The sequence below is a fragment of the Tenrec ecaudatus genome, chromosome 10, assembly GCF_050624435.1.
Source record: "Tenrec ecaudatus isolate mTenEca1 chromosome 10, mTenEca1.hap1, whole genome shotgun sequence".
Lineage (NCBI taxonomy): Eukaryota > Metazoa > Chordata > Mammalia > Afrosoricida > Tenrecidae > Tenrec > Tenrec ecaudatus.
This window is the reverse complement of record NC_134539.1, coordinates 9,792,129-9,817,114: the sequence shown is the minus strand read 5'-3', so window position 1 is coordinate 9,817,114 and position 24,986 is coordinate 9,792,129. Positions and strand designations below refer to the sequence as shown.

The following is a 24,986-nucleotide window of genomic DNA, read 5'->3' as shown; positions in this document are numbered from 1 at the left end:
TTGACTTAAAGTTAAATGAAGGTGAACTAACTATACTTCCCCAGGAGCCTTAACGCCACGTGAAGTATTCAGTTATTGGATGGCCCAGAATAAGGACATTTCTGTCGTTGTAGCAGGTTTTCTTGGTCAGTGATGGACAAGAGATTCTTGATCTAAACCAGGATAACATATTCAGGGGACTGCCTTGTGCTAAACAGATGCTGTTGACAGTGATTTGGACAGTGAAACATCCTGTAGGGAGATCAGACTTATAGTTAGTAAATGGCTGTTCCGTTCATGGTTGTGGTGGTTAGCTCCTGTCCAGTGATTCTGATTCGTGGGGGATACTGTGTTAACAGAGGAGAACTGGTTTCCAACACTGTGATCTTTCAGAAGGAGACTACCAGCAGGCATCTATTGAGGTGCCTCTTGGTGGGTCGAAACCATTGACCTTTGTCTTGTAGTGGAACCCTCTGGAGTGCTTAACTCTGTGTCACCAAGTACATCAGTCTGGGTTGATTAGAGAAACAAATTTATAGACACTCATGTGAGTATGAGAGAACCTTATATCAAAGAGCAATTGTGCATTAAGAAAACATTCCAGCCCAGTCCAGATCAAGTCCTAAAATCCAATATTACCCCATATGCCTGATACTAGTCCATAAATTCCAGATCAAGTCCATAAGTCCAATACTACCTCATATGTCAATACTAGTCCATAATTTCCTCTCTCGACTCACACAGCCATGCAATGACTCCGAATGCAGGTAGATCACAGGTCAGTGGGTGGAAAGTCTTGTGAATCTATTGGTGATGTGGAAGCATCTCAGTGCTGGTGTGGGTCTCCACGTGGCTCCTCCAGTTCCAGGGCTCTAGCCTAGCTCCCTGTGGTTGGACAACAGGAGTGTCTCCCAGGAAGTGAATGTATCTGGCCTCAGTGAGCTGTTTATCTCCTTTGCGCCTCCAAATGAGGTCATCAAGCTGTTGACCTGATTGACAAGCTAAAATCCACCCCTTCACTCTTAATCGTCTAATTGGCACCACATTATGTAACTACCACATCAAGGGACTCCTTTTCCACATGTTAGACATGCGTGGAGTCTTTTTTAACGTCAATGCAATATTGGTTATTGTAATGTGGAAATCTCCTCATTTCCCATCTGCCCTCATGACTTCTTGCTCCAGCAAGCAACACACTGAGTGCGTGCACATGGGAGGTTCCGGGCATCCTCAGGACCTTGGCAAAGGTCCCATTCCTCTCAGCATCAGGTGGGGCAATCCTGTGAAACAAATCGGAACTCCCTGACAACGCATCTTTTATCCAAATGGGTCCTTCTCTTAAATTACTAGAACCTTGTTCTAGGTTTATGAACACCTGCTTGTTTTGGGAGACTGATTGAATGAATTCAGAGTTTTGAGATGTACTCTTTCCACACCAGCTTTCCAACTCAATAGATAACTGAATAGATTTCTTCCGAAGTTGAATATCATTAAAACAGTTTACCTTCTAAATTGTCTAGAATTGAGAATACCGATTTATTGTAAAACAAAAAGGAAGCACAATGTTTAGAGAAAAACTTAACTGATGCTTGGTTTTCTACTGGCTACACCAGAAGTTTTAAAAACAAATTTCTAATTAAAAAAGCAGGGACCCCTGGCAGTGTAGTGGGTTATGCATTGTGCTACTAACTGCAAGGTCGGTGGTTTGAATTCAACACTTTTTCTTTAAGAGAAAGTCGAGGCTATAACGATTTAGAGTCTCAGAAAACCGGGGAGGCTCTTCTGCTCCCTCCTGTAGAGTCACAATGAATCAGAATTGACTACATGACAGTGAATTTAGTTCAAAACGACAAATTGTATGTCTGCGTAGATAGGTGTGGTATGTTTGGTGTGTGTTTTGTAAGGCGATCCAGAAGGAACCACTGTCTGGGCCTTTGCTGTCTCACCATCACCGTTTTGTTTGAGCCTATTGTTGCAGCCATGGTGTCAGGCCACCTCCTTGAGAGTCTCCTTATTGGACTACGTCCCCAAATATGATGGCCGTCTCCAGGGACTGGTCTCTCCTTTGGACGTGTGTGTATTAATGCTGAATTCTCTCTGTTCCTCTCCTTATTTGCAGATTAATAATTTAGTCCTCTAGATGGCTCCTAGGGGAACCAGTGCGATTTTTAAAGATTTTGTTAAAAATTTTGAACTCATCATTTTGACAGGATGTGCTCCCAGTTGTTGCACTTATTCTTGGTTTGCTCCTGCGATTTCCCCCATATCTGGCCGAGGGAAGTCTCCTTCCTTCGGCCTTTCTCTGTGTATATGTTGCCTGTGCTCATTCCACTAGCCCCTTCCCCGCCGCCTCCCCCTCCCCTTTGTGGCTATCACCTTGTGGTCTTTGTTAGTCTCCTTGCCTCCTTGGATAGATGGCAAAGTGTTCCGGACTTATTTTACATATATTTTGGCGGTGGGGGTGGGGTGGGATAACAAGTCTTATGACCAGCCATTTCTGTAAAGCAGTGGTTCTCACCCTTCCTAATGCTGTGACCCTTTAATACAGTTCCTCGTGTTGTGGTGACCCCCAACCATAGAATTATTTCTTTTGCTACTTAAGAACTGTAATTTTTCCACTGTTATGAATTGGGCGACCTCTTGAAAGGGTCATTCGTCCCCCCTAAAGGGGTTGCGACCCACAGGTTGAGAACCGCTGCTCTAAAATCCCCTTTAGATTTCTTTAAAAACTGCAAAGCCTTGCATTGCCTTACTCCCTCTCTTGTGTTCAGGTAGTCTGGAGAAGGGTGGAGGGAAAAACACAGTCCTCCTGTGTGTGTGCATATTTGTACTTTTGAGTTTGCACATGCCCTAGAGGGTTCCAAAAAGTTCTTGGAAAAAAGGTGGATAAAAGATGTATTAAAAGATAATAGAATTTGTCTAAAAACTTTCTGACTTACTCTTGAGTTGCAAAGGTAGCTGGGTAAGTGATGAGTTTTTGTGCTCCCTTAAGGTGGCGCTTTGGTTCAGCATTGAGGCAAAAGTGTGCCATTGTTCCACTTTCCGTTCTCTCACATGACCCTTTCCTATGACTCGTCAAGCCGAGAGCTTCTCTAACCAAACCAATGCCCCTGCCCTTGAGTCGCTTCCTACATGCTACTATGCTGGTAGGCAGAGTCCGACCTTCCCATCGGGCATCCCAAAGCTGCACTTCTCTGGGACGTCTGCTCCCATTTCTTTCTGCGGTGGAGCCTCTGATGAAGTCAAACCCCCAGCCTTTGGGTTCACAGGTGCGCGTTGAATCACTACCACTGGTGCTTTGCTCTTGAACTGCACAGACATTGATACAAGAGTGCCAATCTGGCCAACTGGAAATGGAAAAGAAAAAAACAAGATGTCATAAGGTTTTATGCCATAGGAAGTAAGAAACAGAAAGCTTCATTTGTGTTTATTGGAATTGTAAACCCACAGAGTGGCTCAGTTTCCCCCAGGTGTCCTTGTTGATGAAGAAACAAAGGGCAAACATAAGTTAAACATGAGGTAATGGTGGACTCCCTTGGTGGAGGCTTTTGTGGAGGACCCTTGGACAGGATGTTGACACAGTGGTGCAGCAATGGGCTCAGCCATAGGAACAATTGTGAGGTTGCTCAAGATTGTGAGGTTGTTGTGTTTCCTTCTGTTGGGCATGGGGTCCCTCCGGGTCCAAACCGAGTCCATGGCACCTGACAACAGCTGGCTCTCTACAGGAGAATGTGTAGAGATGCTGACAGGGTCCCCCTGCGGGCTGTATGCTATGATTTGTGTTGCAGTTCAAACCTGCCAGCCGCTCTATGGCGGAAAGATGAGGTTGTCTGCTCCCATGAACGTTTACAGCCTCGGAAACCCTTTTGAGGGCCTCTGAGTTGGCATGGGCTCCACAGCAGTGGCTTAGAACTTTCCAGGCTTGGTGCTCTTCACAGCTAAGCAGTGCTTTCTCTTGTTTCTCTTGTTATTTTCTGCGCCAAGGGCTTGGCGCCCCTTCCCGTGGAAGCGAATGGAAACAGCTTGTAATACAGGTTCATCCTCCAAGTGTTCTCACTGGATGTGTGTCCTTAGAAATCTATTTCTATCCCCCCTTCCCCCAACATTTAAATCCCACTGGACTAATGTTCAAGCCAGCATTTCCCTTGGGCCCTGGACCCATGGCACAAAAGCCAACGCTGGAGCAGGGGGTGGGATGCGGGGTGGGGGTGTTGGCTGTGAAGAACATCTAGAGTAGGTTTATCCTCACATTTCTGGCCTCTTAGACCTTGGTCAGGGAGACACTGTCCATTTCAGTAGACCTGTCGGCAAGTGTAAGTATCTTCCTGCATCGCCAGGGTGCTAGGTCCTGGCGCTGCTCCCGCAGGGGATATTTGGAGGTTCATTGGGAAGAATTTGTCATCTTATTCCCACTTTAGTCAAGGAGGCGGAAACCCGCCAGCCCACCTTTGCCCTGAAGGAGCATCTCATGCTCAGTACATAGCAGTTGGCTCTGATACGTTTGCAAGATACAGATTGAGTCGGACAGGACTGATGATCTTGGATGTTGCTGTTATTGAAAATGCTGGCAGCAAGATGGGAGTGAGGCTCCGGGGGAGGAGCGGGAACCCGCAGGATCCTTCAGCACTTCGCTGTGAAGATTGGAGATGTTCACCATTTGATATTGGTGGACCGCCTGGTCAGGTGTGTGCCAGCTGGGAAGGGACAACCGTAGGGCTGAGGGGCAGCGGGTGAGTGCTGGGAGCCCCCGCAGATCTGCTCAAAAGAAACAGACAAAGACGCAAACGCTATCTGGCATCATGGTAATTTGAGTGATTTTCTGCCTTCCTCTTCGTTTTCTCTTTCCGGCCTGCGAGCCACTCATGCATAGTAATGGAAAGATAATATCTTTCTTATTTTCATTCTTCTGTTCCGCCTCATTTTCAGAGCAGTCGCACTACAGCATCTGCATTACCCTTCCCTTTAAAGTACAAGTTATTCCAGTGGATGAGACTATTTCTGGGTATCTCTAGTATTTCCTGTGAAGAATGTTGCGAGCGGCGTTCAAATATAGCAATGTCGAGATGGGGAAGGTGCTCGCATTCATTTGCAAAGGAATTCTGATGGTTTGTTCTTTTCAGTGATCAAGGAAGTGGCAGCACTCTGCATTGTCTTATTGTTATTAGTACTACTATTATTAGCCGTATGAGCTCACTCTCTGTAAGATGCTGCTCTAGAGTTATTGAAGACTTTTCAGGAAGAGTTGTCACCCGAAGAGTCATTCTTCAAATCCCTTGGGGTCTGTTCCTCATGACTTCTTTTCCCAACTGTCCCCACCTCTCCTTCACATTCTGGGTAGCTGCTCCCCAGGGACGCAGTGTGGCCTGACGACGTCATCCTGCATGCTGTCACTATGCATCTGCCCAAACCTGGTGCCATGTTATTCCCCTGCTCCAAAGCATTAAAACAGTGCTTTGTGGTTTGCTGAGTGTGGGCTGGCTCGTGGGCTTAGACTCTCACAGAGGGGTCTCTGGGACCTATTTGCTATTTGTAGCTTGAACTGTTTTCTTTGCCTCGCCTTTCTTCTGGTTTCTTAGTGGGTCAGTCACTCTCAATCCATTGGCTCTCCCAGTGTAGCTCCTTGACCTGCAGCATCAGCAGCCTTCACAAACTGTTAGATGAAATATTGGGCCCCGCCCGAGCTGTCCCGTCCCATACTAAAACAAGCAAACAAACAAGCAAACCAAACCCCTCAAGTTCATTGCCATCGAGTCAATTTTGACTCATACAGATCCTAGAGGACAGATTAGACCTTCCCCTGTGAACTTTTGTGAATGTAAATCTCTTGATGGAAAGAGAAAGCCTCATTTTTCTCCTACCCAGTGGCTGGTGGTTTTGGATTGCTGACCTTTGCTTAGCAGCCGGATACTTAACTCATTAGGCTGCCAGTGATCCCCCTGTTCCACAGTAGTTAGTATTGGGTTCATTCTTCCACATGGAGGCCATGTGTATGTGTCAGAACAGCACTACGTTCCGTAGGGATCCCAGTGGCTGAGTTTTGTGGAAGTAGGTCACCAGTCCTCTTATCAGAGAGGGGCCTCTGGGTAGATTCAAACCACCCATGTCTGATTAGCAGCACAGTAGGCTGTTTGTACCAACGGAGGCATCACCATAGCCCTACTGAACCCCAGACATCAGAGGTGATACCGGTTGTCTGGTTTAACTTGCATTCTAGGTGCTTCAGGTGCATGCGGACATGTGGGAAGCCCTGCTCCAGCCAAACCAGGCAACTTGTCTGAAGTGCCGTCCTCACTGCCATCCTTTGTCCCCAAAGACCTCAAAGGCCATGCTCCTATGTTCTTAGACTTCAGCACTCAGATGGAGAACACACCTCTTGTCCATGGTGCTGCTACTGAGCCTGAATGTTAGAGTCTGGCCTGGCTTGGCTCTCCTTGCACTGATGAACACAGAACGCCAGTCCTATTTTCCCTACTAACCTGGAAGCTCATCAAAGAGGGACTTTACTTCACCTTTGTACCTGACGTCACAGTCGGCTCTCTAAAGATAGCTGATGGCATACTGACGGTACATAAGAGACAGAGAAAATGAAGCCTTTGCCCAGAAGACATATACAAATTCTGTGAAATCAGGGAGGCTCATGCTAACTGTTGTTTTGACTTATTGAAGCCAAACTAGACTTGAACGTTGATACGTCTTCCTCCTGGGAAGATGTCCAATGGGCTCTCGGGAAAATTCTAGCCTCCGCCTTTTAGCTGGAGACGTTGGATTTGCCCTGTCATTTCACGTGGTGCCTAGAAAGCCGCTTCCGTTACCCTGTCAGTAATAGACTTCCATCCCGCACGATGGAACTTCTCTTAAATCTTTCTTGGAGCACTGGTGTGCTCTCCCCACTGATGAAGCCACGTCATGGCTCATCCGAAGTGACATTTCTTCTCGGAGTGCGTGGCCCAAAAGAGCGGCACACACAGAGGGAAATGCAAGGTGGTTGGCTTTCACATGGCCTGGGGATGGGAACCCAAGAGCCCCAGCACTCCGTCATTTCCCCAAGGACAGCATCCCATCTAAGGTGCCTTCCGTATTCACAGTGGCTTGTGACCCTCGTGGTGGTGGTGGTGATGGTGGTGATGGTGGAACTGGGGGAGACAGTGAGCAATCTAAAGTGCCTTTTCTGTTTTCCTTCCCCCTTCCCTCTGCCTCTCCCCTTGCAGGCTCTGAAAGAGTTCCAGCTGAAGTCTCTGACAGACAGACGTCTCGCGGCCTCTGAGGCCCTGCTCCCAGGCGGCCTGAGCATGCTGCTGCCCAGCTGCAGGATGGCACCCATGGTCCGGCCGCTGCTGCTGCTGCTGCTTGCCATCTTCCTCCGTGCCGAGGCTGAGAGTAAGCCCGGGGCGGGTCTCTGGGGGGTGGTAGCCCTTATGAATGGTTTGCTTGGCAGTTGGCACCAGGCTAGGGGCCTATGAATACATTTCCTTTGGAAGTAAATCCTGAGACACTGTGGGATCCTCCTTGACTACCAGCCAGCCTTTGAAAGGGATTATTGATGTGACTTCCTTTTCATTTCCTTGCCTGCTTAATGCCCCTTTTCTTGGGCTTATAACTGCTCCCACATTTTGTCTCCCTCTACCCTCTTCTGGTAATCTCATCAACTCGGTGGCCAAAGGATTAGGGGAGCCACAAGGTAACTCAAGTTTACCGGTTGGTAGTGTGGCTATGAATCAACTTGGTTTAGATCCATTGGAAAGGTCTCTGTGTTGTGGATATTCCTATGTTTGGAAAAATGCACAATGTCACATTGAGCCCAATTAAACTTCCAAGCCCCTTGTAGCTGTCACAGCAGCTGTTCTAATGTACTGTTTCCGACAGCTGTCGTCGAGTACAGTGTTCAAACAAATCAAGCAGAACTGACAGCTTTGTGGCTGGATGAAGGGTGTGCTACGTGTGAGGAGAATGCTGTGGAGATCAGCTACCAACGATCGGGCGGTTGGACTCGATTTCTGAAACTGGGACTCCCGGTCAATTAACTTGCCAATTAATGAGAGGATACTATCTCCCTTGTAATTAGGGCATCATTAGGTCTATCATGTTTACAAGTGTTTACTTTTCCCAGCTGTCCCCTGGCCTTTTGGGCAAGCGGTGGGGCTGGCGAAGGGGCACGTCTGGGGCTCGGCAGCACAGATGGGTCTGGTGTCTTGATGGCGGTTGGGCTCATCTGAGAGTTGGCCATCTCGTTGGGAGTCCCCTGGTGGTATTCAAATGGGCAACATCTGTCGTCACTCGCTTTTCCCTCCGATGACTCTCTCAGAGAGATTAAATTTGATTTGCATGAAGGATGTTTCCAAGACCAGGATCTTGTGTCATCTTAGCCCTTACCTATTAATTGCATTTTGACATGAATTCCCTCAGTAGCAGCCAATATCCTTGTTTAAATAGAGGGGCTGTTTTCTAGAGAAAGGTTTCAAAAGTGTGATAATATATATGTACTTTCACACACAATACATGTGTGTATGAAACAAGCGTGTATTAAAAGCAACAGTTCTCTTGTTTTGTCATGTACAGAGTCTTCAAGTTAGCACTGAGGGAGTGTTGGTTTAAGGGGGAGCCCTGTCTTGGCTAATACCAGTGCATAATTAACTGAGACAAGACCCAAATGTGAAGACACTCTTGTTATTTTAAAGTAGGTTATGTCAAAACCTATTTTAAAGTTGAAATCTGTATTTACTTCATTAAAAAAAAAAGTAGCAGGCAGATGGCTTTACCCGCTCCCCCGTGTCTTCCCCCATTTTGGCCACAGTGGGAAAAAATGTTTGACAATTTATTTTTGACCCAAGTGTCTAAGGTCCTGGAAACCGCTTTGGGATCAGATGATATCTGGAGATGTGTTAGCGTTAGTGGACTTGGTTCTAGACCCCTGAAGTTAGTCTGCTTCAGGAAGCAGCTCTGGGAGTGCTCCGTCCTCTGCTGGGAAGTGATGAGCAGATGTGAAGGTTTTGGGAATAAGTTCCATATTTTACACAAATACCATGTGCATGATGCTAGTTTGGCCAACCAGCCACCCCCTCCCATGCATTCCTATATACACTTGGCACGTGGGCGTGCGGTCTGTGAAAACACGCATTCTTGAAAAAGAACCTGCCGCAGACCTTCGCCACCCTCTCTCTTTCTTCTACTCCCGCTCCTCCGGCCCCCTCCCCACCACCCTCTTTATATGGTGCGGTCCGGCACACGAAACCCCAAGGGCTCCGTCAGGATGGTTCCCTACTAGGTTATCCTGGGATACCTGCCTTCAAGGTGCAATCTGACAAAGCGCCTCTCCTAGCCCCTCAGTTTTTCCGTGGTAGCTAAACTAGAAGCAGCTGCTGCCTCGCCAAATTAATTTTGCCTTACGTCTGCCCTTGTCTGCTCAGCCTTGATTGAGTAGCTGTTCCCTCAAGTAGTCCTGTGCCTGCTGCCGGCAGAGCAGGTGCATCCTGAGAGTTGCAGGTGGAAGGGGAGCGAGCCAGGTTAGCAGCACAGCGTCCCCGAGCCATGTCCTGGAGTGTGTCTGCAGCGGGAGGTACCCTTTAGGTCACTGCGGACAGACTAGGAACAAATGGTACGTGGCTTCTAGGTGGCCAGTCTATTAAACCAAGCCCTTGCCTTCTCTTCACACGCGGGTCTCAGCACCGCGAGTGTGAACGGTGATTCCTTCCCCATCACACAGGCAGCGCGGCTTTGGCTTCCATTAGGTGCTGCTGGTAACATTCCCTGTGCCTTCACTGGCACGGGCTTGTCCCTCCTGCACTCGGCTTTCACCCCCACACCTGGTCGCAGTCTGGCAGAGCCAGTTGAACGCATGGCTCGCGGTTCTGTTGGTTCTCGTGGCTTGAAAGCTTGAGCGCATTTTGATAGTTTCTTTCTTTTTGATGAGTCGGGATCTGATACTTGATTGTTTCTGGACTGTGTGGAGTCACGGCAGAGCCGTGGCATCGAGAAAGGCTCGGCATAACTCCCGGGTAGAGCAGCTCCTTGTCCTACAAGAAGGTGAATTCCACAGAAGCAGGATATTAGGGTAATCTGGGGTGCCATGTTTTCTCTCCGTTGACTGTGCACAGTAGCTCCTGGCAGTTGTCTTCCATGTGTAGAATGTAGAATGCCCTCGTTTCACTCACACTCTCATTGCCCTCGAGCCGAGTCCAGTTCACATTGACCCTGTAGGATAGGGGAGAACTGCCCCTGTGGGTGTCCAAGCCTCGTCTTTCTCTCCAGGAGGGCACTGTTGAATCCAAACTACTCCCCTTGTGGTAAGCAGCCCAATGTGTAACCACCTTGTCATCAGGGCTGGTTACTTAATCATTTTATTGATTTATTTTTCATTAAACTAGCAGCAGACCAAGGGATAGCTAGCAGATCCTTCTTCTACCAGCCCAGTTCTACTCCAATAAGTTAAATTGCTGACAGTGTGGTGCTCCGTGTTACATTGGAGATGGCTCACCTAGCCTCTATGATTGGCTCTGAGGCTCTATTATAAACACAACCCATGATAGTTTACCATATATACACGTGTATAAACTGAGTTTCCCAGCACAGTTTTAATGTGTTTTTTTGGGGAAAATTAGGTGCCTCGGCTGATCTCCTGGTTGGCTTACCCTTGAGTATATACAGTAATTTGTCAAATGGTTTCGTTCACCCAAATAGTGAACTCTCCATCACCTTGGCTTCCTTGTGACTCTTAAGAAGCCTTGCTATAACCCCTTCACGTGTGATTGGTGACTGTCTAATCGAAGCAATATTAATATTATCAGTATGCACCTCTATCCCAGAGCTCTCCTTGGTTTCCTGAGCATTAGAGAAAGAATCCACCTCCTCTGTGCTGTCTGAGCCCCTTTACCCGCCTTTCCTGAGGGACAGCCTGGGAGTGGTACATGGGTGAGCTCAAAAGCTAGAGTTTGGTATGTATGGGCTGTGATAAGAGTTTTATGAGCCCCCAACAAAATGATTTTTAAAAACGTGGGTGCCACTGCTGCTGGTGATAGTGCCTACTCTTTGGATTTGGGAATGATTAAATGACCTGATGTCTAACACAGATCAGAAGGTAGCCCACAGTAGGTGTACAATAAATACCAGATGTTGTTTCATTATCATGCACAGACACCCAGGAGCAGTTTCTGTTTAGTACACTTGTATTTAGTACTGGGCTGAAATGGGCCTGTGTTGATCCACCACGGAGCACAGTCTGTGTGGTTGATAAAGCCATGTTGTCACCTCACCTTTGGACACACAACCCCCCATCTTGATTCTCTACACAGAAAACCTTGCAAGCCCTCACCCCTACACTGAAGCTTCCTCTGAATGTGAACAGTGTGGAGTATGTATAAGTCTAGCTTTTAGGAAAAAAAAAAATGTGCAAAGCTTCTTCTAGAATTACCCGTTTAAAAGCAATGTCAAATAGGCTTTGCATCTTTCTGGACTATTGGTTTTCTCGTGGAGTTTCTTTACCTGCTGAGAGTGGGGGGAGCCTGCTGAGAGTGGGGGGAGCTTGCCATATTTACTCTACGCCGTAAGCAAGGCCCTAGAAAGCCGAGGGGTGGTGGCATCCTGGGCAGTTGGAGAGCGGTGACTGTGGTCGGAACCAGGGGTCATCAGAATAATGGAAGTGATAGGAAACGATAAAGACAAAAAGGACCGGGGCAGAGAGATGGGGTTGGAAGGTTGGCCAGGTGGTTTCATTTGCGTTTTTCACAGACCACAGTGGAGAAGCAGTCCAGGTCAGTGTAGGAGACCTTCCTGAATGATGTTAGACGGGAGAGGATTGCCTTCCTGATGTCATGAAAATACATAGCTTCCAGCAGACACAGCGGAGTCACACGGGGGACAGTCACATCTGATTAAAAGTGTCTTTTCCTTTTTGTGTTAGATTATGAATAGCCCCTCCTCCCCCCTGAACTCTTTAACCATATTAAAAGTGGTAAATTGCGTGGGACGATGACACCTTTCTACACTTAGTTTGGGATGATGAGACTTGTGCATGGAATCAATACTATTGAACGGTCCACTTTAAATGGGTGGATCGAATTGTGTAGGACATGAATTACTATCTCTGCAAAGCTGGAAGGCCTTCTGGTTAGGCCCGGTCTTGGGTTAGAGAACCTTTGACATGTGCCCCTGGGAAGGGTCGTGAGGGGATTCCTCCAGTCAGAGAGAAGTGGCTGACTGTGGAGTGCAGGGGCAAGGCCAAGCATGTTTAACTGCGCCAGCCTCGCGGTCCTGTTTTCTGAATGTACTGAGGTGTGGCAAAGTAAAAGCCGGGCTTCTTTCTGCCCTTCCTCCCTTCTCTCCAAAGTCTCCAAATTAGCACCAGCCAGCTGTCTGCCCCAGGGAAAACATCCCAGCGATTTCACTGATCTCACAGCCTGTCACTGTTATTTTTGCCCTGAGGCTTTCTCTTCCCCCGGAGTGACCGTCTGGGAAACCCACAGGGCCAGTTCTAGCCTGTCCTATTGTCTCTTGGCAGTTGGAATTGACTGGAAGGCAGTGAGTTTGGTTTGGTTTATGGACTGATGTGTGCACCTCCCGCTCAACTTATCTCTTCGCAATCTCAGCCTTTATGCCTGAGGTTGCAATCCCATGTGACAATGGATTGTGTGTGCGCGATGTTCACGGGGCAGCATAAAGAGAGGCTGTGTTTTGAGACCTTCTCCCTTGAGGAGTAGGGTGGGGAGTAGGGGGGATGGTAAGCCACATGAAGTTCACCCAGTAGCAAAGAAGAGAGGAGAGCCTTCCTCCAGCACGGACTGAGAAAGCCATCCCATAGAGCCAGCACCCTGAATTTGGACTTCAGTCTTTGGACTGAGGGGGGAAAAAGAACAACTGCTTGTTGAAGATGCCCCCTTGGGTGTCTGCTGGAGCAGCCGTGGAGACAAGAGACAGCCTCCTGTCCTGTGAGTCAGAAGCTATGCCTGGCAGTGAGTTTGGATTGTTTTGAGTAAGACAGAGAATTTATCACAAAATCAACAGAAGCGTCTTTCCAAGCAGCCTGCTGCGTGCAGTGGGACCTGCTGGTTTGTTGAACCGGTCGTGTGGTACGTGTTCTTTCTGATCTGTTTGTGATGAGAGTCTGAACTCAGAGGTGGAACAGTAGCGAACATTCCTGGGAGCTAGCTGTCGGCCAACAGTCACACTTGGGCTCCTCATCGCCCCCCCCCCCTTAGTTCCTTTCATCTCCCTCACTTGGTTGCTGTTTGCTAGAGACATTCAGCTGACCTTATGGTCAGCTCCTCCTGGTCCTATTGCAGAGTGAATTGAGAAATCCCAAGCCAGTATGCACCCCTGGGTGAAGGGAGGACGTCCCTTCACAGCCATTGCTTATCTGATCCTGGCCTACAGAGCTTTGTCCTCTCAGTTTACTTCCCTTCCTTGTATCTTCCCCCAAATGTGTGTGCGTGCATGCATGATTACATGCATGAGCGAGCATACGTGCATGTGTATCTGCTCTTTGGAAACTTGGTGTACCAAACAGTGGGGTTCAAAAGCTTTTTTCAAGTGCAGTTTCCTACCATTTTGTCATCCATTATCAAATATCGTAGCTCACCCTCCTGGAATGTCTTAGGTGATATTTCCCAACTGCCTCCAGGCCCAACAACGACAAAAGGATCACTTAAGATCCTGGGCTTCAGAGTTGGATGCCTGGTCCCAAACCTCCTATCTGTTATCCAGTGACTCTGCCCACAAGCAAGTTAGAAAGCTCCACAGGCCTCCACAGCTCGGCCAGGTAAAGACGAGCAGAATACCGACATTTCTGTGGTGATCAGGAAGATTAAAAGAAGACATGCTTGTAAAGCCTTTTGAACATTAGGATTAAGTCCTCACTGAATGTAGCCCCCATTATGCTTTTTATTTTTTTCCTCATTAGTGCGCATTAATTCCAGATTACAAGCATCTTTGTTTTGATCTCTGTTGATATTTATTGTCGCATTAACCTCATCGTTTGAGCATTGCCTTTGAAAATTGTAAACATGTAAATATGAGTCAGACATATGCTCATGATTCTAAAGGGCCTGGCTGATTGGCTCCTTCATGTCTTTAGCAAGTGCTCCAAAGTCCCTGGTGGCACAGTGGGTAAGTCCCCAGGCTACCAATGGGGAGGTCTGCAGTTGGAACTCACCAGCTGGCTCAAGTAAAGATGTGGGGCCCCAGAGATGTAGCAGCAGTGCTGCTGTGTCCTAGAGCGTCACCGAGAGCCCAAGTCACCGAGAGCCCAAGTCAACATTTAGTAGTGGGCTTTGTTCTAGTGAATAGGCACTCACTGGCAGGAAGTTGATTCCAACTCATAGAAACCCTGTAGGACAGGGTAGAACTTCCTGGTGGAGTTTCTGAGACTGTCACCTTTTATGGCAGTAGAAAGCATCGTCTTTCTCCCCAGGAGCATCTGGTGGTTTGGAATTGCTGACCTTCTGGGCTCCAGTAAGTAGGATTCCCTGCTTAAGGTATTTCACTGCTGACTGAAAGAGTAGAAGCTCTAGTCTTCCCAGTGACATCACAGAAGTCAATGATTGTCACCTACTCCTGAAAGCCCTCCACAAGGAAAGCCCCCAGTCCAGCAGCTGTTCTCTGACTCTCAGGGCCCACCACAAGCTGCTGTCTTGTGAGCATCCACTAATTTTGAACAAATGCTTATGGGACATGCATCCTGTGCCAGGAAGGGAGCTAGTTCCTGGGGATACGTGATAAGAGAGATGGTCCTGCCTCTAAAGGCCCGAAAAAGTCCATTGGGACAAACATTTAATGTGAATCTCAAAGCCTCATATTTGAAAAAGTCTGATAACTGCTACGAGGGAAGAAACCAGCAGCTAACACTTCACTCTCAGAGAAGTAAGAGGAAACTGTCCTGAGTGGGAATGATCTATTTATTTTAAAACTTTTTCAAAACCGCGTGTTCAACTCATGGGAAGTTGCCACCGTTTTCCTGGAAATATCCTTATAACCCCCCATTCCCACCCCCGCCAGCACACTTTTTTCCATGATAACACATGACATAGCACAGTTCATTATCAGGACCTGCACATCCGCATGGAGAGAGCACTAGTCAGCAAAGGACCGACTAGTCGGGTTTGGGTGAGTTGCACCAACCCATTGCATTGCATTTGATGGGTAGCAATCTGAGGGACTAGTAGTCCAGCGACTAACTGATCATTGGATAGAAGTGAACTGAACTATCCCTGAGAAAGCTTGAGAGCTTCTTAGGGGCCAAAATAAGCTTCTTCTTTCTTCTTCAATGGATAATCTGATGTCTTCTGGAATTGAAGGAACTGCCGTGGCTGCTTCCCACACAGCGAGGAATTAAGGATTCCAGGGAGACTGTGGAGGTAGGTGGGGACCAGTTACTGCAGGGCTACCTTGACCTTGTTCAAGATCTTGGATTTTATCCTAAGAAACCATTGACTTGAGTTTTACAGGCAGCTAGGTCCCCACCCACCTGTCCGGTGAGTGACAGGAAGCGATTTACATGTTCAATCTGGCCATAGGGTGGAAACGTCCTGGGGAGCCCAGCCAGGTAAAGTGGTTGTGTTGGTCTGTCAGGAGGCCAGTTGGACCACGTAGGGGATAATTCCCTAGAGAAGTGCAAACCAAAGACACGGGACTTTCCATTTGATCCAGAGTGGCCTTGGATGAACCACCAGGCTATCCCCAACAACTTGGCCATTGAAAACTCACGGGGCACAGTTCTCTGACATACCGAGGGTCAATGTAATTCAGAAGAGAAGAACCAAACCAAGTGAAGAAGGAATCTTTTTCACCTGACATTATCTCCCCTCCCCCTCAAAATATGTTACTGCTTTTTCTTCTAAGTTTACCTTTTCATTGTCAAAATTCAGATAGTTTTTAGTCAGTCACTTTATTGTTACTTTAACCAATTTTAAAAAATTCGGATTAGTAGTCAGTTTAAAATTGTGGTGGATGTTTCATAACTTACTACAGAAGATAGGGCTATTTAGTTTTGCCCTCTGACCAAAGTTGAAATTCACTTTGCAATTTAAGATGGGTTTCAGAAAGTCACAATATAGTATCATTAAAATTGTTTTATACCAGTTATTAAATTTGACATAAATACACTAAGTACTTATATCTTTAGCTTTTTTAAAAAAGGCATAATCCATCCCTTCTAGCTAAAAGTACAATAACCCTATTAAACCATATCCAGTTCAGGTCTTTTTCTTTAGGTCGAGGTTATTTTTGTTTGTTTGTTTTGTAATATTTAAATTGCCTGCAAAGGAGGGAGGGAGTAAAATATAAAATGCTTATAAAGTGAGGGGAAAATATAAATTGCCTCTGTTCATTTTTCACTAAAAAGGCCATTATACATTTAAATAACCAGTATCTCAGGTGGCTAGAATGAAACTTTTGAATTTCTACATTTATCCTTGAAAAGTAAATTGAAGCCACAACATTTCATTTAAAAGTAATAATATTTCATTGAGTCAATGCCTCTTCTGTGTTTTAGACAAACTTGCACCCCCACGACCCTGTTCTCACAGAATTTATATCCCTGTTGGCCCGAGAATGGAAAAGCAAGATGTTGAACAAAGCGTAAACCAAACCCTAATCAACCATGTGAGCTCAGATGGGGATGACAGACGCTCTTGAGAGAATAAAACGGGATCATGATATGAGAGCCTTGGCATCACGGGCTGCTAACCGTAAGGTCTGCAGTTCGAAACCACCTCCCATTCTGTAGGAAGAAAGAAGTTGATCGCTACTCTTGTCAGGGTGTGTATACAGTCTCGAACCCACAGGGATTGCTACTCTGTCCTGTAGGGTTGCTGGTCGTTGTTAAGTGACTTGATGACAGAGAATTATTCTGTTTTGTTTTGATGATGTGAGAGTAATAGAAGGCACGGGCAAGTCAAGGAAGACATCGCTGAGGACCTTTAACCTGGATTAAGAAAAGGGTCACGATTGTCAAAACCCTACATGCCCGTAAACACCCCCACAGATTCGTGTAACTCTAGGCTTGTATTGTGACTAGACAGTGATCTGAATCGCCACTCTCAACTTGACCTTCTCAGGAAGGCATTCCCAAGAGGAGGTGGTGAAAACGAGATGTGTAGCTTTCTCGGGTCTCCAGTGAGGTGACACCCAGAAGACCACGCGTGGATGGTGGTCAAAAACAGAAGTAAATGCCCACATATTAGGGGGCCGGAAGTTCTAGTTGGAGCCCCAGTTCTAGGAGAAGGCTTTGCCCCTTTTTAAACTCTGCAGAAAGAGCCTCTTATCGTTAGCATCTTCTTCTGGTCCCTTAGAGATATCTTTGGGTCTTGGATTTGCTCCATCTCCCCTCTGCTTGCTTGTTTAATTTTTTAGTATCTTAAAGGCGATTCATTCAGTATACAGAGTACACTCACCTGCCTCATTTACATGGCAAAGCAAACCCATTTCCACATGGAATTGAATCCATAAGGAAGGACCCTTTGCACAAGATACGGAAATACTTCCTGGTCCTGTACCATCCTCTCCATTGTTAGGTTTGGGCCCATTGTTGGAGCTACTGTGTCAATCCATCTCATCAAGGGCATCTTCTGTGAGAGAGAAGTACAGTCACTGATAACATGCTAGTTCATTCTACAGCCAGATCCTGGCCTTCCTGCTCCAGGACTCTGGATACACAGGGAATTTTCCAGTGCCTTGGCAGAGGATCTCTGCTGAGCTACTTACTGGACAATTGACTGGAAGGTGACCTTCTAGAAATATTTTCCTAATGGCTCAAGGTTCAAAGCATTGCCTAAAGGCAGATGGCCCGTGTGGGTCCCCCAAGCCCCAGAGACACCGACCTCAGGATTCTTGGAGAATTAAAACATTCTCACGTAGGTCCAGGTCAGAACCACCAGGAATGACCGAGACTGTAAGGGGCCACTGTGTTGAGAGACACAAAGAACCAGGCGATAGAAGCTCAGTGAGTGAAGTAGGAGGGCCCTCTAGGCCCTGCGTCTGCCTTGCTCAGCCAGAGATTCGGCAACTATGAAGGGATGGCATAGCATGTGCCCCACGGTTGTTTCCTGTCCCTGTATTTATGAAACCAGCACGCTGAGCCTGTCCTTCTAGAAGTTACGCTTAGAGAAGGAAGATTCTTGGGAATTTGTGAGATGGAGTTTAGACAACCTTGTTGGTTGAAACTGAGGAGGATTTGCAGCATTGATTGATGAAGACCAGTGACTACAACCTTCTGTATGGAATACACCTTAACATAGGCAAACAAAGAATCCTCATGACGGGGTCAATAGACACCCGCTGATGAACCAAAAAGATGGACGGCGTTAGGATTTCATTTCATTTTGATCTACAATCCAACCATGTATTCCATGGGGCTCATCTCTGCAAAATGCATCTTTGAAGTGCTCCAAAGCAAAGATGTCACATTGAGGACTATGGTGTCCTGACCCAAAGCATGGTATTCCCTGTCACCTCAGATGCATGGGAAAGCTGGACAGTGAATATGGAAGATGATCAAAGAATGAAGGTGTTGGTGAAGAATACGTATTAAATTGGACTGCAAGAAAGTCAAACCTGTTAGAGGCAGTACAGCCAGCATGCTCCTGCGGGGTGAGGATGGGGAGACTGTACCTTATTTTACGTGGGCGTGTTATCAGTAGAGACCAGGCCCTTTATAATGTTTTATAAAGTGTCAGTGAAAAGACAAAAACCTTCAATGAGGTGGATTGATAACAGGGCCTGCAACAATGGGCTCAAACACAATAGGGATTGTGAAAATGGTGCAGGATCCAGCGCTGTTTTGTTCTGCCATACAGAGGGTGGCAATGACCCAATGGCACCTACTAAGAATGCAGCGACACAGATATATTCTTGGACTATTTTTTTCCTGAGACTTGTCTTGGGTCCTGAAACAATATATATCTTTCCTCCCCACACGTAGTGTGTTGACGCTTTGGTCCAATTCTCCAATCGAGTTAAATATTCATTCCCTAAGTGGCTAACTGAAATCTCCTATGAACCTGTTGGGGTGTACGCTGCATACTAAAGATGAGTTAGCAAGGCAGAAGTATTTGCTTTTTAGCTCGTTATCTGTAGCTGGTTTTGTTTTTCATTTTAAAGGAGATGATCATTTTATTTGGAAATATGTCATTACGTCTTCACTCTCTGAGGTCAGGTGGCTGTTGGGGGAGAGGACTTTAGGAGGGTTTCGGGGCAAAAACGAGGTGGCCAACATGGGATTGCTGCGAAGAAAGGGGTGTTAAGAGCTCTCTTTTGCTTTTTGCTTCTCTTTAGTCAACAGGATCAGACTGGGATTCCGAAATGACGACTGTATTCCCAACATGCATGGAGGCTTTTTATAAAAACCTTTCCTGGTAAACGTCTTCCATTTGGGGAGAACTGTCTTTATTGCTTATGTGTCTTAACACATTTGGGTTCAGTGCGAGGGCCAGTGGGGATGCTGGGTAATCAATAAATTGAAGGTTATTAAATCCTAACGGAAAGGAATGTTCCCTAAAGGAGTCAATGGTGTCAGCAGCCAGGCTTGGCAGAAGATCTGGTTCTTCTGAGTACTTGAAGCAAGTGTTGGGGGAGGTTCCTAACCCTGGCAGATCCCTGCAAAGGTTTAATCACATGCCATGTGCAGAGTGGTGTGTATGCCTAAGACATAGTGGGTCTTCAGTGGAAGTAAGCTCCCAGGGGATGTAAGAGGGGGCTTCAAAGAGTTCATGGAAAAATGGAGGGAAAGATTATGGCATTTCCTCATGAACTTTTTGACCTGCGGGCATATCTGACCTATCCAGAGATGGCTGTCTGGCTTTCTCATTAATTGGGATGGTTTTCAGATCTAAAACAATTATATCGCAGAAGAGCAACAAATGCAACAAGCCAGGCTTCAAACAAAGCTACATGGCACAGCACAGACTGGCCGTGCAATTGCAACCGGGGTACTTCACTTCCAGGGATCTCTCTCTCTCTATTATGCTTAGGGCATCAATGTAGCGCCAGATATCTCCGTGTGGACATTGTTGCCATTTGGGGCCTTGTTGCTGTAAGGCTGGTTTGGTACTCTGTATTGTCAGTGGTGTCGTCTGCCTTTGAAGTCTCAGTGCCCTAAGCCTGATGTGTCAGCATCCTCATCGTGAGGTTTTGGCTCCGTGGAGATCCTGGCCTGGCCAAACTCTCTCTCAGCTCCTCTCACAAGGTGGAAGCAGCGTCCTCCTTTTGGCAGCGAGTTGGTCCCAGCACTTGCTGGTAAACGGTGACGAAATGATGTTCTGCAGGCCCTGAGTCCAGTCTGTAAGAGGAGCTCACTCTTGGGAACCTGGAATCACCGCAGAAGGAGATCCAGCCGCCATCCTGAAGGGACCTCAAGCGAGTGATGCCTCAACTAGCCCCTCAGGGTGGGAGCTCTTCCAGATGAGGAGCTAGACACACACGGACCTTGGAGATATTGCGGGTCCTGGGTTACAAACGAGCTGTTCTCCACAAGGTCAGGAGTTTGGGAACCCCTAGCGGCACCGAGAGGTAGATGAGGCTTTCTATTCCTGTAAAAGTTAGTCTGGGAAGCCCAGAGGCAGTTCTACCCTGTCCCATGGGCTCTCTGAGTCGGCATCCACTCGATGGCAGTGAGTTTGTGTGTTTAGTCCACACCATCACTGTAATGGATTATCACGATAAAGTGAGAGACAGGACATATTTGGTTACCAGGCATTTAAAAGTTATGTGTACATTAGACTGTGGTCTATTCAGTGCAAAACCACAAAGAGCCGTCGGAGGTACTGTGAGCGTGATCCATCTGCCTGGAACTCACAGACTGGAAGGGAGTACACACTGTTGGAAAACAGATCCTGAGAGCCTGGCTCAGCACTGAGTGGCCACAGACTCCTCTTGGATTTCTGCTTGGGGGTGGAGTGGGGTGGGTGGGGTGATGTCTCTCTGTGGCGTATAGTAAAACCAGGAATGCTTGTGTGTGAGTGACACCATCTTGGCTCCCCACTCCCCCGTTCAGCCACTTCTTGACCAGGACGAGCCATGAGTGACTGAGGTGAGTCAAGGGAAGAACCACCCCTCTCAAGTCAGGGCACTGACTCGTGTGCCAAGACGTCGCTGCCTTCAGTAATTTTTGGGGTGGCTTGGAGCACAGCCATGAAGAATTCAAATGCCTGGTGATTATGATCCTAGAAATGCGGCTCCTCTCTGCTTGAGGAGCACACCCCTGGAAGCTGTAGTGCTGTACGCCCTCCTTCCATCTGGGGCTCTCCACATGGGCCGGCGGGGGAAGATACTGCACTGAACCTTAGGCCTCGGGGGAGGTGGAGGGACAGCCACGGTGGTAGAGTCAGATTAAAGCCCTCCCTCCTGCCAAAGTTCTGAATGTTTACCCAGTCTGCCTGCCTTTGGGGCAGGAGTTGGCCAATATGTTCTGTCACTAGTCAAATCCTAAACCCTGTAGGCTTGGTAGCCACTCCTGTGATCGCTGTCTTGTTACTGCAAGAACACTGCTAGACCTTTACTAAGTGTCTGGGTGTGGCAGGTTTCCATAGAGCCCTGTTGACAGCCATGTGCACTGTCAGCTTGGGCTCTGTGCCTCCAGCTGCTGGCCCACCAGGGCACGCGGAGAATGCTGATTGGCAGAGGACCTTGTTCTAACCTGGTGAGAATCAGTTTCAGGGCAAGAGATGAGTTTGATTAGCCCCCTTGAGCACCCTCCTTTGTTCATCATGTTTCTTTGGAACCGATTCATTAGACGACAGGAGTTCACAGGGCACCTCTCCTGACACACAGCGACCCATATTAGCGCTCCACCTTTGGAATTTATGCAGGGACAAGCTTTGCCAGTCACCCGTGCTTTGTGTCTTTGGGGCTGCTTCAGATCCTCAGCTGTTAGTGCCACTCCAAATCGCAAACTCCAGAAAAATGAATAATTCACTAGCCGGGGGAGAGTCTCCTTGACCCTGGGAGCCTGGCGTTTGGAGCTAGGATGACCTGATGTGGACGGGGTGGAGGGGAAAGTGGCTGGCAAGTGTCCCATTGGCAGGGAAGATTGGGAAGGGAACAGATTAGTGATCCTGGGTCTGCGCCTCTGAGACTGTTTCATACAGGTGGGCGGAAGCAGCAATGTCATGGCGAATCTGATCTCATCTGTGGCTTGAAAGTGGACTCCTCCAGGTGTCCCCTGTGCGTCCCAATCCGGAGCAAGTGCTGACTAACAAGGAGCATCATTGATCTGACAGCTATGCTCAGAACACCACTCGGGACCCAGGATGTCAGCCCATCGGAAAGCCTTCTCCTGGAGTGGAGGGAGCCCCTGGGCAATCGCTTGCCCATTCCCTGCTGCGCCCAGGGAAAGGTAAAGAACCAGTGATTGCCAGCCTGTCCTGGCTGTTCTTAGCAGACACATGCTTCTGCAGACACACGAAGGCCTAACTCTATTCTCGTAGGGAACGGAGTTGTTTAGCGTTGTTGGGAGAAGTGGGACTCATTGGATTAAACTGGAATATTGGCTGCTTGTCACAGAAGAAGACAAATGGGTATGTCTGTTTCAGGGTGGAGGGTGTGGCACCTTTGAGGTGAAGTGGCAGCAACCACCATGGAGTATGGGGGATAGTTTCTGAAATCCTCAGGACTGCCTCAGCCAAGGGACACCACAGGATCCTTTAGCAATTGCAAAACACATCATTCTTGTTTCATAACAGTAGCAAAATTACAGTTATGAAGTAGCAACGAAAATAATGTTCTGGTTGCGTGGGGGGGGGGCGTGTACCACAGCATGAGGTGGTGTAGCATGCGCATTAAAGGGCCTTGGCATTGGGAAGGTTGAGAACCACTGCACTGGCGAAGCCAATAAGCATTGTAAAGTGGTGCTGCCAACTTGCAACTTCAATAGGTTCCTGGCAGTGTGTGGAGGGAGAGATTTACTGAAGGTTCAAGAGGCTACTGTAAAGTGAACAGGTGAGGGCAGGTCATCAGGTTTTACTCCCATGGAAAAGCTGGCCAAGTTATGCAGGAGCAGTAAATTGTTTAAGGTGGTTTTTGTAGCCCAAATCTCTTAACTCCTACCAAATGATCTCTTCCAGTATGTGTCTGGTAAGAAGATGGGAGGGGAGTGAGGGAGAGATGCTGATAGGATTCACCTGTGAGTAATTGTGAAGCACTTTCACTGGAATGCTCCCTGCTGGGTGTAAAGTGAGCTCTGGGAGAAGCAAGAACAGGGAGTGGAGCTTGTCCTCTGTTCAGAGAACCCCCTGGTTCCAGAAGACAGCTGAGACATCAGATGAGCAGCAGCAGAACCAGGGCCCACAGCATGAAGCAGAGTGGTGGGATTCCCAGCCCATGGAGCAAGTAAAGCTGAGTGGTTTGTGGCAGGAGGCTGTCTTGTGGAGTGGCGTGCCGCTGGGCACTTAATTGGAGGAGTTGGGTTTGCAGACCCACAGCTTAAGCTGAATGCCCTCACCTTGAGCTTCACAGTGAAGATGCCCTTTGGGCAGGTGTTAGCAGCCTGAAAGAACTCTGTCCTGGTGAAAAGTGCTACCCTGTGAATTTCTCCTTTAAAAAACCCTTTAATCATCAATTTTGATATTAGAGTCTAGGTAGAAAATGGAGGCTACTGGTTAATGCAACACAAATTAGAACTGCCAGACTTTTGCTTTAGTGCAGGGGATGCTTAACTATTTGTATCACTATGGAAGCAAATTCAGTTACCAAAGAGAACTGGCTCAGCTTCTGGACAGATTGAAATGCCCAGCTCAGTCTCTTGCCAACTGGGAATGCAGGGCTCTGAGTTCTCTAGAGAAGCTTGGCATCCAGATTTATTTGTCCAAAGTCCCTAACGCTCACATAGTGGCTTGGCTTAAAAACAGCTGAGTGACAGTAACACTGGACCAATATACCTTTGGGATCACTGTGGGTGGGGACCACACGTTTCCCATCTCTTTCTTAGGTTTCCACAGGAATGCATAGAACTCAGAGACCCCACATTCCATGCAGCACCTCTCAGCCTTTCCCCCAGTCACAATGGAGGGGAAATTTAGCAAAGTGCCAGCAACAAACATTCAGGCTGATTTGGTTTGTGGAAAGTGAATTAGAGAGTGGATTCCATTACCTGGTATCTCTCACTAAGATGCAAAGTAGGAGGACAAATTTAAAGTACTTTAACTGCAATTATGGAGAGACTTGGGGTGAATATGAATTGGGGATGATGCATAATTCATTTTAGGTTCCCTAGTTCCTCCTTTGTCTGTTGTAACAATGCCAGGTCTGAGACCCTCAGGTGGCCCTCTTTGCCTGAGACTGGGCAAGAGGGCTTCCTCTCCCTCCTCCTGGCTTCATCCATCCCCTGGATCCAAGTAGGCTGGAGTTTCTGGAACTCCTTTCTCTCCCTGGGGCTGCTGGGCTACCCAATGGGAAGCCTTGGAATGTTGCAGGATAAAGAGCAGAGAAACAGTTGTTCAGCCAGTGAATTAGCATTTCAAAGACCATGCTCACAGGGGCACTGCCCGAGTGAGCAGCTGAGCAGAAACAGGAATTTCCTACCACACTATCTTCTGGGTAATAAGCTATTTCAGTGAAAACGAATTTCTAATTGTCTGAAGACTGAGGCTGTCTCCCCTTCTCAGTGACCCTGGAAGGCACCATGCACCTCTCAGTATGAAGCAGATCGAATGAAGCCTGAGGCTTGAGGCTTTCCTGGTCACTTGAGTACCACAAATGAGGAATGTTATTCAAAATATTTACAAGATTGTCCTCTGTGGTACTGTGATGCCCTGAAGAATGACTGTGGAGTATAAGAGGGCCAGGGATCCCCAGTGGAAAAGTGGTTCCTCAGTGGGCTGTGATCCCCAAAGTTGTGAATTGGAAACTGGCAGTCTTACCACCTGGGAAAGAATGCCCATAAAACCAGCTGTCATTTCAGAAACTTACAGCGATGGGTCTGTCCTGTCCTATGTGGTCTCTAGGAGTCAACATTGACTCAATGGCAATTGGGTTTTAAAGTCACACACACACACACACACACACACACACACACACACACACACACTGCT

At 47.5% G+C, this 24,986-nt stretch overlaps 1 protein-coding gene across 7 annotated transcripts in view; it reads left to right on the top strand.

The window, feature by feature from the left end:
- The window catches only part of PTPRD (protein tyrosine phosphatase receptor type D), a 546,060-nt gene that overhangs the window by 106,814 nt on the left and 414,260 nt on the right, over window positions 1–24,986 (top strand). For all 7 annotated transcript variants that reach the window (XM_075559913.1, XM_075559911.1, XM_075559908.1 and 4 more), the window contains exon 2: window positions 7,188–7,356. In XM_075559913.1, the coding sequence (XP_075416028.1) occupies window positions 7,269–7,356 (88 nt within the window). In that variant the 5' untranslated portion in view covers window positions 7,188–7,268. The remainder of the gene's footprint in view (window positions 1–7,187; window positions 7,357–24,986) is intronic.